Below are 19,224 nucleotides of genomic sequence, written 5' to 3'. Positions count from 1 at the left end.
CCAGTATATGGAGATAAGTTTGGTTTGAGTTCCCTGTTTATCAAATAGTGGTATGTAAAGGGAGAAGCTGTATCTCTCTTTACCAGTTAGGTAGTGATAAATCACTTGGCATTGTTCTGGCAAGCACAGTCTGCCTCTGGTGCTTTTTGGTGCAAGTTTCTCCTCACTCAGTTTTGCCAGTTCTGTGCATGCTACTGATCAGCATATTTACAGTTGAGGAACAGCAGCCTCCTTTAACAACTGCAGGAATGCAAACTGGAAATATTTCTTTTATTTAACTTACTAAGAGATAGAAATTGTGGAATCCAGTACTTAAATGCAGCAGTTCACATCCTGGTGTAAACAGGATTCTACTTCAAATGCCAATAAAGGATATATCAGTTTAAATAAATTACTGGTCTCTTGCCTCCTGAGCTCTGATCTGTTCTGTAACTGCTCTTGTAGTCTCTGTGATCATTTGATTCTCTTGACACCCAGTTTTAGTTTCAAGTTAAATTTACTTTTAAGGAATCTTAGATTCTTGACAAAGACTCAGAATTTTTCCAGTTCAGGGGAAGTCCTGCCAAGTTTAAAATTTTTCTGTACATTCAAATGTTCGTGTTTAGTGCTTTCTAAGACAGAGACCACTGAAGCTGCAGTATTTCTGAACACCAGCACCTACTAAATACTAAAAGCAAACATTAGTTAAGTGCACTAATGGTTTGTAAAAGCAGTAGCTTCCTTCTTGGAGTGAATATTTATTTTAATTTACATATGTTAAACCAGTGATTTTATTAACCAGTGCTTCAGTTGACGAGTTGAGTTGAAAAAAGGAGGACCAACCTAGGACTCTTGTAGGACTCATTTTATCAAAAATGTTGGTCAAGAAAATATGGGCTGCTCATCCTTCCTTCTTCAAGAATACAATTTCTAGAAAGATGGCAATAATGCCCTTCCCTATTTCTTCTGTTTACTGAAACTTAAGTATATGCTCTGCTCAATACGTATTTATTAATACTAAAATACAAAACGAATCAAACTAACTTGCTCTTAAACAACTTTACACATTTCTAAACTGAATTCCAGTTTTAGTGGTGTGAAGTTTGATGCACTTCCAAGTGAGTGCACTTCCAAATTTCCAAGAAATTTGTACATGAAATAATAAAATATTTTGTCACCAGTCAGCAGAAATGTAAGATATAAGGGTTGGGGGAGTTTTTTGAGTGTAAGGACAGCTTGAACTTACTAGGTTTGTGTCTCCTGGCTTTGAAAGTTGCTTGTGATCAATTTACAGCAGCAGAGCTTTTAATACTTAAAGCAATTATTTTATTGCCCAGAGAAGTTGTGGATGCTCCATCCCTGGAAGTGTTCAAGGCCAGGTTGGATGGGACTCTGAACAACCTGGTCTTGTGGAAGGTGCTTGCCCATGGCAGAGGGATTTGGAACTAGATGATCTTAAAGGTCCCTTTCAACCCAAACCATTCTGTGATTCTCTAGTTTTGATATTCGGTTTACTTAGTAGAACTATTGCTAAAATTTGCTATTTATTTACAGCAAAAATTATTATTGGGCTAGTGTCCTCTAGAAATAAATACTAGATTTCATTTCCCCTTGAATTTTAGTAACAGAAGCTGTTCTGCAAAGTTAGTTCAATGACCAGCATTCTGTAGTAGCAAACCCTTAGTAGGGGAACTTGCATGTTTGTTTCTTGTCTGCAGTTGTGTTTCCTCCATCTGTGCTCATTTGATGGGAAGGAGGTGGGAGAACCTTGCAAAACAGTTGATAATACCAGTGCTGACAGCTGTGTGCTGTGCTTGTACAGGTGTCTGACTGACTGGTACAGATCTCTAACTGGTTTGAGGTGGTGGTGCTGGGGAGCTTCAGTGGAAATTATTTTGGGTTTCAGGTCATAGCCTCAGTGACCTTGTGGTGAGGAAAGTGTGATTGGCATTTCTGCCCGGCTGAAATAGGGAGTCTAGCAGAAAATCTAGCAGTGTCTCATTCTTTAAATTTCATACTTTGGATAGACAAGAAACCCTCAGAGAAAGGGGTATTACTTCTGGAGGAAGCCTTTTCAGTAACACCCTCCTAAATAGAAAGCAGCAGCATGTCTGTTCTTCAGCACAGCTGTTTCTTCATTATTTTAGCAGTTAATGGTTTTTTGCTGAGAGGTTTTCAGGCATTTTTGGTTAGACTTCATAATGAAATTTTCAGTTTCCAGTTCAGACTCCTGTACCTCTGTGTGGTTGTAAGGTTTGATTTCTTTGTGTTAGCATTTGAAATACACCGTTAAGGTAGTGACCCCTCTTGCAGGAATTCTGTTTGGCTTATAACTTATTAGCTTAATCATAATGTAAGGTGAGGAAAAACAGGAGTCTGGGCTGAATTACAAGTAGTAGTTCTGTGATGTTTTATTCAGAAAAAATACACGTATTGGAAAACTTTGGTCTTTTTAGTCTAACAGTGTTTGTGATGAGGTGGAGAGCAGCAATCTTTGTGTGCTTAGTTTGAAGAGTGAACTGCTGCTGTGCTTGTGCAAACTCATCCTTGTGCAGTTTGCTTGCACTTACACCACTGGTTTTCATTATTGATCTGGTCTTCAGAGTAGTGACTTGTTACAAACATTCTACCTAAACAGTGATCCACAGCATGTCACTACTCTGAAGACCAGATCAATAATGAAATAAATGAAGTATTCTGAATGGGATCTGGAGAGGAGAAAACTGATGGATCTACAGGTATAGTGGAATTTATCCACCAAATATTTTGAGAAATGTGGGACCACCAGAACAAAATAAGTGTAAGTTAGTTAATCACTGGACATCTTTTTAGACTGTAGCCCTTCACTACTTGTCTAATTGAGATCTGGTGAATGTTGCTTAGCAGAAAAGACAGTTCAAAGTAAAAACCTTAAATTAGCCAAAGATCTTGTGGGAAATGGTTTTGCTGCTGTTGAGTGGAGACAGCTATCTCTTGAGATTGGGTTGTTAAAGCCTTAGATGGTACTAGCTGAAATAAAAAGTAAAGCTGCACTCCACTTAGAAGAGAATTAATCTAGTGCCTGCAGGGTAGGACAGATTGTCCATAGGGTTTAGCAGTAATGAATGAGCTCTCCCTTTCACGTGGTCCTTCACTGATTCACAAAACCCTAAAGAAAGGGAGGGAAATCCTTCTGAAAGACCACTTTGCTCTATATTCTTACTAGCAGCAAGGCAGAAGCATTCATGCAATTGAACTTCTAAAAAAATTTAAATTGTTAATTAAATAGTGTAATTAGCTTTTTTTCCCCCTCTGTAGTTTTAATAAAAACTGAAAAACTGCTATTGCTCTGGGTGTGCAATGAATACTTTTGACCTCCAGTTTATGAGTTGGCTTGCGATGTTTCTCTTTGTAATTGACTTTTCTTTTTTCTTTTTTGTTAAACAGCAAAACCATTTACAAAGTTGGTAAAAGAAATGCAACTCCATCGAGATGACTTTGAAATTATAAAAGTGATCGGAAGAGGTGCATTTGGAGAGGTAAGAGATTTTAACTTTCAGTTGTAATATAAAGCTTTCCAGTTGTAATATAAAGCTTTCATCGTTTGTGCATCTGATTTCTTGTTACAGTTGACCTTAGGACAAAAGATTCACACAGATGTGCTAAAATACTCCCAAATGTGGGATATAGCTGGGTACCTAATGCAAGGTCCCTTTGAAGCAGGTTATTCAGTGTCCAGGTGTGCCATTTCTGTGACTGGCTTTCTGACTTCAGTGTAGCCAAGCAAGTGTCTCTTGGATGACTGAATGAGCAGGATGGTCCCACCTAGCAGCTGCACAGCTGAATTTGGGATCCTTTCTCCACTTGCCATATGTAGTGCTCACTGCTGCTCTAATTTAACACAGAGCTGGGCTGCTGCTATGGTAGGAGCGTGGAGGCTGCTCCACCCATCTGCCTGTCTCTGTAGCAATCTGGTAATGCAGAAAGACGCATTTGGCTGCCTCAAAGGCTGTTCCCTGTCATCTTTGAAGATCAAAGGCTGCTGGATCTGTTTTTTGGACAGCAAGTTGAATCATGCTGGGATGATAGGAACGCCTTGTGTTTTGAGGACTCGCCAGTCCCAGGACCCTGGACTGAAGCTTAACTTCTTAATATATTTGATGAAAGTCTCATCAATCACAGAAGCCTGGTAGGGCTTGCCACTGGCAAAAGCCTTCACAGACAGCAGGCATAGGATACCCAAGGCTTTGGGAGGACCTCAAAGACAACCTTTTCAGCATTTAAGAACGGGTAACTAAAGTCATAGCTGTCAGCAAAAAAGGTGATTAACTAGAGAATTTCTAGAAGTAAAAATCCCTTCTATTTCTTTCAGGAAACCTTTTTGAAGTAGTGCCACACAAAAGTGAAATGCAGAGACTGCCATTAGTGGCTGATTTCAGCCCATGAGCACTCAGCTGCACCTTCTGCTGCCAGTGGCTAAGGACAAGCTTCCTGATCCCCATGTCCTGTTGTCTCCACAGAGAGCAGGATTCTGCCATGCCAGGCATTCCTTCCAAGCCTGGTGTGCTCTGGACACCTCAAACTCTTTCATATAGGGTTTGAATGTGGGACAGGGTAGCAGAGGGCAACCAGAAACTTGGCTAGAGAAACACCAGGATCCTGCTTGACCTGAGTTCAGAAAACAACAAGGTTTCTGTGTGCATATGCACTTGGTAGTGGGTGTAGTAATGACTTTATATCCACATAATTTTAAGCTACTTCAGAAACTGCTTTTGAGAAAAGTGGACACCTAAGACAGAAATTAACGTTTCAAGAATATCTCTTCATGTGTACCATCATTTAATGATGCAGTAACATGTGGTTTACATGTAATCATCATGAACACAGCTGCTGAAGAAGTGGAGCATTTTAATAAAATGTCCAGATTAGCAATAATGTCTTGCCCTGTAAGACAAAAGTTCACTTTCTAGTGGATGTTGAACTTGATGAGTGCAATATTTGTTACAAAAAAGGAAGTGTTATCTGAAAGTAATGGAACTACTGCATGAAAATCACTTATTTCATTTGAGTGATTCACTTTAGTATTATTTGAACACAAATTTTAGAGGGAAAAAAAGTTACAGTAAAAAGTTTGTCAGGAAAAAGCAATAATAGGAAAAATATTGGTTAGTCTAAGGGAGGACTGAGAGCTACAAACTTAGTCCAGAAAAGAAGTCTAGGGAGGGAGGTTTATAAGTAGATAAAAGGCCTAAAGAATCAGGACAGTAGTGGGTACCTGTCTGTCTCTCTGTTGGGGTTTTGGTTCAAAGCAGTGGCACAGTTTTGAATGCCCCCACCTACTGCATGAGAATTTTACTCTCCATGAGCTGGGTTTCTTCTGGAGGAAACTAACCAGAACCTCCATTCCAGGTGTGCACCAAATGGCCTTTTGGATCCAAGGAGTGCATAAGAATCAATCGCTGGGTTTGACTTTCCTAAGAGCTTCAAAGCATGTTTGGTCCAGGAAATCAGTGTAGATACAGTCAGAAACAAAATTCCTGAGCTGCATACAGTATAGATGGGAAGGCTCAGCACAGGATGCTTTGATGTTGTTCTGCTCTTGCTGTGCCAAATGACTTGCTGTAGTGGCTGTGACCACTGATATCTAAAGAATTTTAGATTAGCATTTTGGCAGTTTGTCTTTTGGCAGGATTAGAAAAGGTTTCTGGATCTTTTCAGAACTAGACTTGTGATTGCTTTGGCTATCAAGAATGGGAACCCTTTATAGTGACTTGCAGATGGAGTCAGTGTTGGGAATGCCTTCCCACAGTACAATATTCAAGGAGGGCTTGTTCTCCGTAGTGCTTGTTCTGTTCTTTTTCAAAAGATGCTCTTCTCTACTTGAAGAATTGACCAGCTGGAAATCTCAGTACAACAGCAGATGAAGTATTTATATGCATTTCAAGAGACTTGAGTTTATATTTGCTGAGATGACCTTTCTTAGCTTTGGATCAAAGTCTTAAGGTGCATGAAAGATACAAATGCTGAGTGGAAACTTGTGTTAATAGTGTTTGGAGTGCCAGAATCAACAATGTGTTTCATACTCTTACATTTGGAAAAGTATGGAACTTTACAAAAGCAATCCACACATCCCATCCCCCCCAGTGGAAATGAAATTTCACAGAAGTGAAATGAGAAGGTATCTTAATTTCATCCTTCTGTTGGAGCTGAGTGCTCACAGAGTCAGTGCTATCAGTTACCTGGCAATATCAAATCTTGTTCATCTCTTATCTAGAAAAGTTTTAATTTATAGTTGCAGCAGCTTGAAACTTTTGATCAGTTTAAATTATACAGGAATCATTGATTTTAAGTTCATTATACTTTAATCCCTCTTGTCACAGAATATTTTGTGCTTTTTGCTTATGAAAGAATCCTTTGACCCTTGCATATACCACACTGCTATAACTGCCAGATTTTATAGGCATTATAAAATAGTAATTATGTAAAAGTTGACATTCCATAATAAGAAAATGAAATGTAGTTTCTTGAAAGGAACTGATGGCATCTGACTTGTGTAAAACAACACTTGAGAAAGATGAATGGAGGAGTTGTGAGTAATTTTTCCATAATACTTTCATACATACATGAGAACTATGTTGGAAATTACTTGATGGGCTTTATGTGCTAAAAATACATTTTAAGAATACCTATAAAATATTTGTTTAAATATATAAAGAAATTATTCAGAATTAAACTAAACAGATTCCTGTCAGAATGAAGTAGTTTAATTTAAATACTGAACAGCTAAACAAGGTAGACATCAAAAAGGATGAAAATTAAATTCCATTCTTCTCAGTTTAGCTTCTTTGGATTTTTTTGGAGAGTGCCAGGGGCTTTATTCTTCCTAAAAAACTTTTGCATAAATCAGTAGCTTTGAAGAAATACAGTTCCAACAAAATAAAAGCATGATATTAGTTATTAGTCAGGATCAGTGGTCAGTTTTTGCCAGAAAAGATGCAAGCCAAGGAAGGAAACATGGTATTTGACCAAAAAGAGGATTGAGAGCACATGGGAGCTTTTATCCCTGTGAACACAACTGCAAAATCAGTATCTAAGGCAGGTTGATATAATCACCAGAACACATCTGTACTAGCATGTCAGTACCTTTTTCTTTCTTTCTCCTTGCAGAACTCAGCTTGGTTTTTCACACTTTCTCCAGCAGTATGAGAACAAAACTCAATGCAAAACCACCTTAATGAAAGTTCTTGTAGCATGGCATGTCTGAGAAAGCAAGAGAAAAATGTTTCTTAAATTGTTGTTATTGTGCTACGGGAGAAACAGCCTAGCTTAGAGCCTAGAAATTTCCTCTGTAGCCACCTGGACTTCTCCTTTCACATAAAGGAAGCCATCCACTTTGCAATCAGGGAAAACTGAATGTCTGAATATTCCTTACAGCAGCATGTAGGGCTCTGACTCAGGAAGTCACTGGCTTGAAAATGTCGCTTATTTTTTCAGAAGTTTCATAGTTAGGAAGAAATAGTTAATTAGTTAGTTAAACTTATAACCGACTTCTAACTAAGTTTTTTGTAACATGTTTTATGTGTTTTTTGAGTGTATGACAGAATAGTTTATAATTTGAAATGCTAGAAGGAGGATAAAGTGCTCATGGTTCTTCCTCATCTCTAGGCTGTATTTGCCTGGGTATATACCCATACCCAGCTGGGTGGAGCATTTTCATGAGTGCCCCAGTGTTACTTTTAGTTTTTCATTTTCTGGGTCATACAGGCAGGTACCTCTTGTACATAGGGACAACCTTCACATGGAGCAAAACTAATAATAAGTGAAAAGCCCCCTGAAATAAATTCAGTAGTAAAATGGTTTTCTGTTATCTAAATTTTGGTTTCTATTAATTAAATGACTGCAGAAGGCTGTGTTTGTAGACAAGAAAGAGTATTTTGTGTAGCATGAAGTATTTTGCAAACTACACAGAAAATACACAAACTACACAAGAGTGAAAATCACTTTTGCAAACTACACAGAAGTGAAAATACAGTCTTTAGGAGATTTAAGGAATATCAGCATAGAATGCAAAACTCTTTCAGATTTTCAACCTTTAGAAAACCACACCAAAACAACAAAGAAACCAAAAAGCAGTCGAGCTGTGGTTTGAAGTTTGCCTGTGCCTGACTGTTCCTTTCATCTAGAAACACCATGGACCGTTATGTGAAATGAAAGGATGTCCTGAGGACCTGGCCTTGGTGGGATTGTGCTTCCTGGGAACCTCAGGCCAGCCTGAGAAGTGCTCTCTGTGTGCTTGGTGTTTGGCTGCACATGCCAAATGAACTGGGAGCAATTGTGCTTACAGCAAGCTGAGAGGGATAGGAAGAGGATGCTGTACATGGGGACTGTGGCTCTAAACACTTGCATGTGCTTCTTTGCAAGGTTCATCTGCCCTCAGAAATGTTCTTGTATGTCTTTAATGTCACATGTCCTCATTTTGTGTAAATGACCATTTAGGCACACTGCTGTAGATAACACACTCCAGTCAAAGAGCAGTTGTTGAAGGAAGAATGAGTCAAAATGCACCTTGTTTGAGAACTTGGATTGTATAATGTGGCTGGCATCTCCTGGAAATTTGGCAGTGTGGGACTGAAACAATTGTCTTCCTTCCCTTGTTTGTTAGCAAGGATTTCTTGAATGAGCAATACTTACTGTGTTTCCAGCAGAAGGGTGGAACTGCTTGGTCTTGCTTAGCACAAAAATAACTAAAACTCTTAATGTGCCCCACCTAAGTATTACTGTTCTGGATGGATTAGAAATACCTTCTCATGTAAGTGCTGTTGTGCACAGACTTGATCTGTGTAGTGTTTGGTAATAATACGTCACCTCCACTCGGGATGCTTAGTCACAGTCTCAGCTGGGATCAACAGACAGAAAAATGTGTTTCCAGAAGAAAATAATGGCTGAGAGAGAATAGGGCTGATCCCCTGTGTACCACAGTTCTGATCACTGATATGGTTTCTAATGAGAGAGATTCTGGCTGAGGTTGCAATGAGAGTCAGAAGGGAATATGTAAAACAGACATTGCCGTGGCCAGTCTGCTCTGCAGTGAGAGGCAGAGCTCTTTGTGCCCTCTCCACCTTGTAATCACAGCTGTAGGGTGCCGAGTTCAGTGTTTTGATGTACTTCTAGAAATTAACCTGGGGCACAGGGAGCCTGTGGACTGCAATTAAGGCTGTGTCACCTATTCAGAGCTTTGGTAGTTGCTGTTAGATGCCCAGCAGGGACCATACCTTCCTACACTGTAGATTAACAGAATTCCAAATTATTGCACACCACATATGACACTTTTCATTCAACTATTCAAAGAGTCAAAGCCTTCAGAATACGATGCAAAAGAAGTATTTAATTAGCTCTGCTTTTCTTTAATATGCTCTTTTTGAAAAAAGAAAATTAAATCAAAGCAAGCTATTTTCTGCTATGGAAATGGATGAAGAAAGAAGCTGCTTTGTTTTGAAAATGCTTCAAAAGAGCTGGTTGCTATCTCAGTCCTCCCCAGCTCGGTGTGTGTTTGTGTGGCAGCCCCAAGTAACTATGGAGACAGGCAGGTTGCAAGGAGCCAGAGACACACACAGTTCATTGTGGTGCTGCTGTGGGAGCAGACATTTGTCTCTGCAAACCCCCTGGCCCTGAGGAACAGCTTAGGTGCTATTTGGGGCCTTTATTCTTCTTCTGCAGTCTTTTTGTCTGGGACTTGTAAGGGATTTCTTATTTGCACAACATGAAGATATACACTGCATGCTCAAAAAAAATCTGATTTTGCTTTGGAAATCTGCACCATGGCATATGAACTCTATCAAAAGACACTCTGGTTTTTAAATTTATATGTAAAATAGACATTAAAAAAACCTGATGGAGCAGCCCAGACCAGTTTTTCCTCAAAGATGCAGTATTAAAACTGTCAGCTAATGAGCTATATATCAAAGACTTTTTCCTATCTGAAAGTGTCAGGAGGATAAAGTAGTTGCTGCAGTGTTTTTGCAGTAGCTGGTGTGCAGGGTATCAATAGCATGAGACAGAAATAGTAGAGTAAATGTGGCATGAACAAGCTTTAGCCAAAGGAAATGAATGTAATATTCAATTATAAATCTGGTAATAAGACATTATGGGTAAATTGTTTACATCTGAAATGACATTTTGTCTCTTCTCCCAGTTGAAAGGCTTGACTAAAATCTCTCATCAAATGTCTAAAGCCTTTCCAAGTTCCCATCAAAGGTTAATTCATGGCATTTTATACTGTTTTATCCATGTAATTTTATTGTCTGTTAGACTAAGGAGATTTTTTTATCATCCACTTTTATTGATGCCATTCCTTCCAATTTTATTTTTAGATAGAATCATAGAATGGTTTTGGTTGGAAGGGGCTTTAAAGATCATCTTGTTCCAGCCCCTCTGCCATGGGCCAGGGGCACCTTTCACTAGACCAGGTTGATCTGAACCCCATCCACCCTGGCCTTGAATAATAACAATAATGTACACTTTATTTTTTCTTTTTTTCAGCAAGTAAGGCTTTTTCTATTCCCACACTAGCATGAGAGGCTCTTTAGTTTCTTGATCACCTCAACTGTCCTCTTAAACACCTGCTCCAGATGAAGTTTATTTTTCTGAGGTGTGGCTGTGTGTGGAGTTTCCAGTGAGTTTGTATTGCAAGGCAGTAATGTTTACCCATCCCCAGTGGTGTGTGTCTGCCTGTGAATTCCAGATTCAGTTTGCCTTTTTTCTTAACTACCTGCCATTATGAGCTGTTTGCACAAGTATTATCACCTATAAGTCTGTGTTCCTCTTCAGCTGAGAACATTTTGCAGTCCAGTTTCACCTTATTCCTGTAAGTCCAGTCCTTAAAGAGAAATTTTACCTGAAAGTTTAAGGTGCCATGAGCATGACTAGTGTCCTAGTGAGTTTTTTTTGTCTTTGCTTTGAAATAAATGCCAGCATGAGTTTCAAGAAGGATTTGTTAGTTGTCTTAATTGTTTTCTGGAAGCCAGTCTTATGTTTAAATGATTTCTGCACTTTATTGCACCATACTTACCATTTACATAAAATAAAATTTGTAACTTGATGCTGCTTACTAATGATGATCGTGTCACTCAGAGGGCACAGTACAGTGCTGGGAAGTTCTGTCTTGTCTGTAGAGGATGATTTGGCTCAGATTTGCACCCTGCAGATTTCATTGGAACACTGGGAAAGGTGGAACTTGGCCTGGGATGGCTTTGCACAGTGCAGCCCTAAATGTCAGTATTGAGTGGGTTTTAAGGATCAAAACATAGCAAAATACCCCTATAAAACAATTCAAGAAGCAAAATACTAACTCTTGCTGAAGTCTAGAAAGCTACTTTAGCTATATTGGTTCTTTATTTTATTTTATTGCACAGCAAGTTAAACAGAGCTTTGAGACACAAAATATGGCAAAGAAATGGATGGCAGAAGCAAAACAAATCTGATGGGGTGTTGTGAGTTGTAGTTACCATAGATGGATCTCAGTTATGCTTTACTTGTCTTACTTTTTTTTTTACATAAATATGTCAAAACTTGGGTTGAAGTGAAGGCACTAGGATTCATTAGGCTTTCTGAAATCCTTGAGGAAACATACCTGAGCTTTATTGCAGTTTTCCTGTTGCCTCAGTCTTGAGCATGACAAGTCATGGTGATGCTAATCAAATCAGATGGTGATCAATCCATACACACTGAAGGGGGCTTGCAGTGCTGGGGGGACCCTTGCACCTGCAATTTTTTCTTGTCACATTTTAAAGACTTAGTAAAAGAGAATCACTTAAATATCTACCAGACTACTTTGTGATTGTTGAGCATTTGCCCCCCCCGATTCTGTACTGTAGTCTGGCATTATGACATGCAAATTGGGAATAAGTTTTAATTTCCTTAGTTTGACACAGGCATTAAAGGTGGTTGGTTAGCCCATGTCCCACCCCTTTGGCCAGGTAGAGAGGTGTAGAAAAAAATCCAAGAACAGAGCAAAGCTGAATCCTCAGAGTTTCCAGTGGCTGAGGGTTCAGGGAGTCCCCAGCCCACCCCTCTAACTCGGGGTCAGTAGTCCCTGAGGCCCACACTGCAGTGTGTGTTACTCAGGTATTAAGTATGTCTGTGTTTAAATACTTTCTGAATACTTAGATGGCCACAGCAGCTTGTGGCTGAGTTCCAGAACTTTTTTTGTGAAAATAATACTTCCTTAATCTTATCTTTTTTTTTTTTTTTTTTTTTAATTTGGTGCTTTATATGTTTGTGTTATGAGAAGTGGTAAATTACTGTTCTCTGTTCATGTTCTCCATGACATTCATGGTTTCCTGTGTCTGTCATAGCTGTTACCTCTTCCAGGCCTGGAATATTTTAGGTTATTAAATCTTCTTCTTGAGAAGCTGTTTTATCATACCTCTGCTTGTACATTTTTTCTTTTCATTATTCTTAGCATACTTCTTTTTTTTAACTACTAATACAGTGTAAATTCTATTAGGCTTAGAAATGGAGAGTGAAAACCAACATTAAATCCTCATCTGTGCATAACATGAGCACTTGTTCAGCCACTAAACTTTTAAACTCTGAAGACAGAAACAATGCTTTTGTTCTTAAAGGAGGCATTTGTAGCAGTGTACAAATCTATGTCCTTTGGAATACCTCTGAACACCATATGAATGGTTTTTCCTTACATTAGTAGATGTGGATCGGAATGTAGGATAAAAACCATCATATTTAAAACCAGACATCTTGCATGCTTTGCACAACTACAGTATAAGAGGCCTCTGTTTGATCTCACAAAGTGGTCAGTGTGGTTATTGTAACTGAATTTGAGGTATGCCAGAGAAGGAAGGATTAATATAGAAGTAAGAAAAAAAACCTCCACTGCAACATCTCAGAAGGAGACAAAGCATTATATGACAAAAGTAAACTTAGAAATGCTGCCACCTGATGAGGAAAGTAAAAGAAAGGTAACTCAAGGAAACACTGAGGTATTTTATGGAAGAAGGGATCTTTTTCAATATTGTAACAGTATTCTTCCTTATAATAGCACCGAATTTATCAGGGCATTATTTTATTTGTGCTTCTCTGTTTCAGTTCGAATATCAATGAAGTTTGGGTTATGCTTTTCTGTTTGTTTTCTTTTAAAAAAATCCTAATTATTTGAATTGGTTGAGGAGTCAGGTCTAATCAGGCAAAAATTCTGTCAGTTCTTTGAGATATCTTCAGCAGTCCTAAGATTTCTTTCCAGAGATAAAATTCATGGGGAATTACCTAATTTGCTGTGTGGTTCAATGAATTTTTCTGCTGACATGAGAAGCTGTCCCACTGTCACCCTTACAATTAAAGCAGCAGTGTGTTTACTGGTGCCATAACTTGATAACCGCTTAATGTGAAAATATGAGTCAGCTTTCTTTTTATGAACTATACTTTCTCTTCCACAGAAGACAATTATCTTCCTCCAGAAAGTTTAAATTGGTCTTTTTAAAGCAGTCTTTTCAGTTGAAAATAAATAGCACTAATATAGTTAGTGACTGGGGAATTGCTAAATAAGTCCTACAGATTTGGCATCCTTTCTTCTTTTCCTTTCTTCTTTTTCCAGGCCTGTTTCATTTGCCACTTTGTTCTAACATTTGCACAGCTCCTCAGCTGTGCCTGCCCTCTGTGATGCCAGGCTTCCATCGCTCCTCAGCACTTGAGCATGTTCCAAACTTGTGATATCCTGCAATGCCTTTGGACAGTGATGGCCTCAGATGAAGTGCAGTGGATGCCTATCTGGGTTCTGATTTGTGCACTGTGTTTGTACTCAAATGGCTGAGCGTTTCTGGTGCTGCGGTGTTACAAAACTTGAGTGTTGCTACGCCGGGGCTCACAGAGCTGCGCTTGCAAATTGCATCTGCTGCGGGCGTTGGTTCATTCCTCTGCAGCAGGTAACCTCTCCTCTGCAGCAGGTCACCTTGGTGCTGCTCTGTCCCTGGCCCTGCACTGGAGGTGTGGCCGTTTCCTGAGTCACCGTGTTCTCTCTGGAACAGTTTAAAAAGTGTAGTGGGTAATGTCAGCATCTTGCAGCTTCTCAAAGCTTTTAATGCGCTGTTTAACTTACAGTGTGCCTTCAGCTGGATCGGGGTAATGACCCAATTAAGTGTATGGAGAGAGGTTTTTACAATGACTTTTAAGTGTGATGAAAAGTGGAGAAAGGCTGTTTACATTTAAGGCCATTATAGAAGGTCAGTTGAGCAGTTTCATACTTGCCAAGGAACCTTGTATGTTTGGTTTGAGACTTTCTCGTCTTGCTCATCCTTCCCCCACAGCAGGAGCAGTGGGAGGTGTAGGCCAGGAGACACTGGGATTGTAATGTAGCTCTGGATATTCTATTCACTTAGAGAAGCTGCTTCTTAGTGCTGTGCCTTTTCCAGCTGTGTCCAGGGCCAGATTCCCCTGTCTTTCCTGCAGTGGGTACCTTTTTTCAGAGCTGTGTGTCTGTTACATGGCTGTGCAGGTGTGTACAAGGTGCTGTCACCCACTATTGTGACCTGCTGAGTGGAGCTTCACTTTCTGAGGGGTGAAGGGCTGAGCTATGTACCTGCAGGCTGAGGTGTCTGTGTGAATGTGAATTTCCTGTTCTTGTGTTACTGGAGAAGCAGTAGTTTCCCTGCCCCTCATTTGGAACTGCTTTACTGGTAAGGTGCAGGGTGATACTACATTTCCCTCTTCCCTCCTCAAGACTTAAGACTTTTTATGATGTTGCTCTTGCTTGATGCACTATTCCAACCTTTTTTTATAGTCAGCAGCTTCTTAAAGCTGCTGTAGCTGAATCCTTTCTAGATAAGAGTTTTTAAACAACAGAAGAGGCAAGGTGATGTCATTCCTTTTCACACAGCTATTCAGAGCTCTGTTGAAAGCAATGAAAGCTGGTTGGTTTTCTGCTTCTGAAACAGAGATGAGCTGAGGAGCAGTAGAAATAGCAGTAGAAATATTCAAGCAGTCCATGTATAGTCCTGTGAAAATGTTGCTGTGTTAGTCATGATGCCTGTTTTTCTATTTGCCAACTGGAAGAACTTTGTGGAAATTATGGCATTACCACAAGAAGAATTAGTTTTGGTTTTTGAGAATACATTGACTTTGGTCAATGACAGTACATTTTCTTGGTCAAAATAAAGTCTTTGCATTCCTAAGCCTTGAAGTTTTTGTATTCTTGTTTGTTTCTTCCATTTACAGCTGTGTGCAGAGCTACTGTTCATAATAGATCAGTGTAAGCAAGTCTAATACACAGCATGCATAGTAAAATGCTGTAAGCAAAATGGTGAATAAATAAATGAATATTTTTTTCTTTTAAAATATCTGCATAAGGTACACAAAAGCATGCTAATTTGTAAATATCTTTCAAGTTTCTGAGACCTGAAATGTGAAAACAAATTAGTCAAACGTAGTGTATTTCTATTGACAGCAGCCTTTCTTGTTTTCTCAGGCTGCCCTTTTAAATGTTGCCCCACTGGCTGCAGGCATGACTACAAGCCCCACTTGTTCTTGGGAAACAATGCAGCTTTACTGCACATCTTCATATGAAAAGCTTCATGCTCCTCCTGTATCATCCCCCATGTACTTCATCATGAGCTCTTGACCACACAGGGTGCATCAAGCACATAGTAGTAATGTTGGGGGAATACAGAAGGAGCCAAGACTCAGACTGCAGTTCATCAATGTGGCAGTTGATCACTGAATACTCCTTAGTAACTTATTTTATGGATTTGTGAAATTAAACTGTTTGAAAACTGTATTTCTCTGACCATGCTTTTGTGTGAGTATTGATCTCTTTAAATATTGTGTTTTTCTGACCATGTTCCTGTTAAAGATATCTTAATTTTTCAGGTTGCAGTTGTTAAAATGAAGTGTACAGAGCGCATTTATGCAATGAAAATCCTAAATAAATGGGAAATGCTTAAAAGGGCAGAGGTAAGTAATACTGTTTTTTAACACAGAGAATTTGTAAAATTACATTAGGAAGATTACATTGAAACTCTTCCAGATTAGGAAGAATTATTTCATGAGCATAGGAGCTTCGTTCTTTTCTCTTTTTTTTCCCTTAAGCTGTTTTAATGCAATCAAGTCTGACAGTCCCTTCCAGGCATCTGTTGTTCTCAGCATTACTGTGTATTCATTTACCAGACAGTCTGCCCTAGTTCTTACCCTGAATTTATTGGCCAGATTTTTGTTTACAGTAAAGGCAAGTTAAAGACTACATGAAAGCTGAGATTGGTGCTACTATGACATTCACAGCTGTATACAAAAATGTTATGAAAAAGGTCTTTCTTCTCCTCATTCAGAAACATCCATTAAGGAGCTTTGCATCCTACAGTATGTAACAGGATTTATATAGCTAGTAAAACTATAACTAAATATTTTGGGATCAGATTCAGATTGTAAAACAAAATGTGTTAAGAAGGTAAATCTGTTTAAGAAGGGGTGTTTTGGCGAAAGGAGGTGTACACTGTCACAACAAATTCTGTAAATGTAAATGCAAATGGGTACTTCACACATCAGGAAAAGAATATTAAGAATACACAGTGGGAAGCAGATTTCTAGGATAGGTATTTCTAGGATACATACTCCTCCATGGTAGAGGAAAACCTTATGGCACATACATAATATTATGTAAGTTAGCAGATAAATGAGCAATAGATTTGAAGATAAAACGTGTATTGCATCAGGACTGGCTGCAGTTCTGTTAAAGGGCAAGGAATAGTGGCTTTGCTGAGGTCTGAGCTTGCTGACCCTTCCCTGTCCCATTCTTCTGTCCCCTTCCTGACACCTCCTCCCCCCACCCTGCCCTTCCTAGTTCCTCCCTTCCTTTCAGTGAGTCAGTGCCAGGCCTTTTCCTGTGACAAAATCTCCTCCCTCTTGTTAAGCCCCTCTTCACCACTGCCTTTGCCTGATTTAGTCACAGTCTGTCCATCCATCCGTCCATGCCCTTCTTTAGAGGCGGCAGCAGCCGCTGCCACCCGGCTCTCCTTTGAGCTGTCAGGAGATTTCTCACCCTGGGCTGTGCTGCATCAGCAGTTCTGCATTAAGCCTTTCCCTGGAGGAGGGAAATTTGGTGCCCTTTCTATGCAGATTTCAGCTGTGTTAATTCATTGTTCAGTATAGAATTGTTTTAAACACAAATATTTGCAGGGGTCTCCCAGACTCCAATGGAAATACAGCTATGCTGCCTTACTTCAGTCATTTTTAAAGTGATTTCACTAAGTGGCCTAAGTAGATGCAGCTTTTGCATGTAGAGAAGACAGCTGTTTACAAATTGTGTTCTAATCATGCAACTAACTCGTCTTATCCTCTCAGGCAGGCATGAAGGATGTATAATGAGCAATAGTTTTCCCAAGACAAACTTAAGAAAAGTAACAATCAAAAAAAAAGTTTCTGTCTGCTGATTTTCCCCATCTACAAACGACATTAAAGGAGCTGTCTTCTCTACAGGACACTTTGTTTTTTCCTGATCAGTTTGCTTGCTTGATTTGGCTTTTCTGGATAAGCAGGATGTTATAACCTGCATATCAAGTTCATGCAACATCTGGGTGTTAAAAATTTCCCAAATGTGGTAAAACCTGTTAGTTTTTAAAATGAAGCCTGCAAGAATACAGTAGTGTCTTAAATGGAGAGTTCCACTGAAAAAGCAGATGTTTAAGTATTTTATTAACCCACCTCACCTATTATTATATAAAAATATTATCATTATTATTATGAGTGGGTTAAGAAGCATGTTGTTTCACTGGTTTATATTTGTTGTGATGACATAAAACATAGCAAGAAGTTAGCAAAATACTGCTTATTCATGTACTAGCTGCAAGAAAAAAACCCTATATAGTTGGAAGCCACTAAAATAAAAGAAAGGTTAGAGAATATCACCTGACATCCATCAATGGGATAGAAGCAAAAATAGGCATGCCATTTATGTTGATAAGGACCATTTGTATTCGTTGTTCTCACAGCAAAATACAAAGTCATTAGTGTATTACTGTTGACAGTTCCAAATAAGTCCTGACTGGCTGATTAGGTAGCCTGTCATGCTTTTTCAAGTCACGTCTCAAGGCCTTTTAAGCTGGTGTAAGCAGAGGAGGAGAATTTTATGCTCTGAATTCAAGATGCAGTGTTCAGCAGCATTACTGGGTTTTCAGTGTTCATAACATTCCCTCGCTGTTTGAGGTTGCACAGTGAACTGGATCAAGGGACTGATGTCTTCAAAAATAAACAAACTAGTTCTGTGTGTTGGCAGCCTCCTCACGTTGTGGTGCCAGGAGAGCTGAGAAGTGCAATGCTCTGCTGCTGTAGGAAGGGGATAGGATTACTTGGAGCTGCTGGAGCTGCCAGCCTTTTTTGCAGAGCGCTGCTTTGGCCTTCAATTCATAAACCGTTAAACCACTCAGGTGGCATTTAATTACAATTTACTTCTCTTTGCACCAGTGATTACTAATTTACAATGCGACCACAGCATGGTCTTCTTCAGTAAAATTCTAGATTGAATTTGGCTTCCTTTGAGGGGAAAATAGTTGAAGATCCATTTGTAAGGTGCAGTCAGTATATGGTAAGGCTTGGGCTTCCCAGGCACATTTCCATAATACATGTTCTAAGACATCTGAAGAAGTGGCAATGACAAAAAAAAAAATTAGTTCTTTTCTAGAACACAAACACCTCAATCTGTAGCTGTCAAATATCCTGATAATGCCTCTCTGGATTGAGAGTAGTAGAAGAGTCCCAAGGTCTGTTTCATGATAGTTCTGATCCAATAAAAACATTAATATATTTTTATTGGGGAGAACTCTCTTGAAGTTTATGAAAGTTGGTTTTATGTAAAGATGCTGAGAAAACCTGTTACACAGAGCTTGCTTCTATGAAGTGTTGCAGTGTGCTGTTTGAAGTTGGGGAAGGATTATTGAAAATAAAAATATATTATACTGGACAAAGATAAGACAGTAATAGTAAAATCTGCTTATTTCCCATAGTGTATTAGCAGTGTCTGGAACTGGGACTGTACTGTAAAAAAAGTATACATTACACTGTTTTCGTAAGAGTCTTTATCAGAAGAATCAGACTTAATTTCCTAGAGCCATTATCCTTCTGCTACAGATGGTAGTGACAGGTTATTTTCTGACTTTTAAAAATGTTTTGTAAAACAAAGATTTAGCTTTTACTTGCATTGGCTTGTGGGCGTTTTGGTGTTGGGGAGTGTTGTGTGTTGGTGTGGAGTTTTTTGGGATTTGTTGGGGG

The 19,224-nt window shown here is 39.1% G+C and overlaps 1 protein-coding gene across 4 annotated transcripts in view; it reads left to right on the top strand.

Moving 5' to 3' along the window:
- Positions 1 to 19,224, top strand: part of CDC42BPB (CDC42 binding protein kinase beta) — a 91,025-nt gene that overhangs the window by 24,970 nt on the left and 46,831 nt on the right. For all 4 annotated transcript variants that reach the window (XM_058807732.1, XM_058807731.1, XM_058807730.1 and 1 more), the window contains exons 2-3: positions 3,406 to 3,497; positions 15,835 to 15,918. In XM_058807732.1, coding sequence (XP_058663715.1) covers positions 3,406 to 3,497; positions 15,835 to 15,918 — 176 coding nt within the window. The remainder of the gene's footprint in view (positions 1 to 3,405; positions 3,498 to 15,834; positions 15,919 to 19,224) is intronic.

The sequence above is a fragment of the Ammospiza caudacuta genome, chromosome 6 (genome assembly GCF_027887145.1).
Source record: "Ammospiza caudacuta isolate bAmmCau1 chromosome 6, bAmmCau1.pri, whole genome shotgun sequence".
NCBI classification, from domain to species: domain Eukaryota; kingdom Metazoa; phylum Chordata; class Aves; order Passeriformes; family Passerellidae; genus Ammospiza; species Ammospiza caudacuta.
The sequence above is the reverse complement of the archived record's forward strand: the minus strand, read 5'-3'. Positions and strand labels throughout refer to the sequence as shown.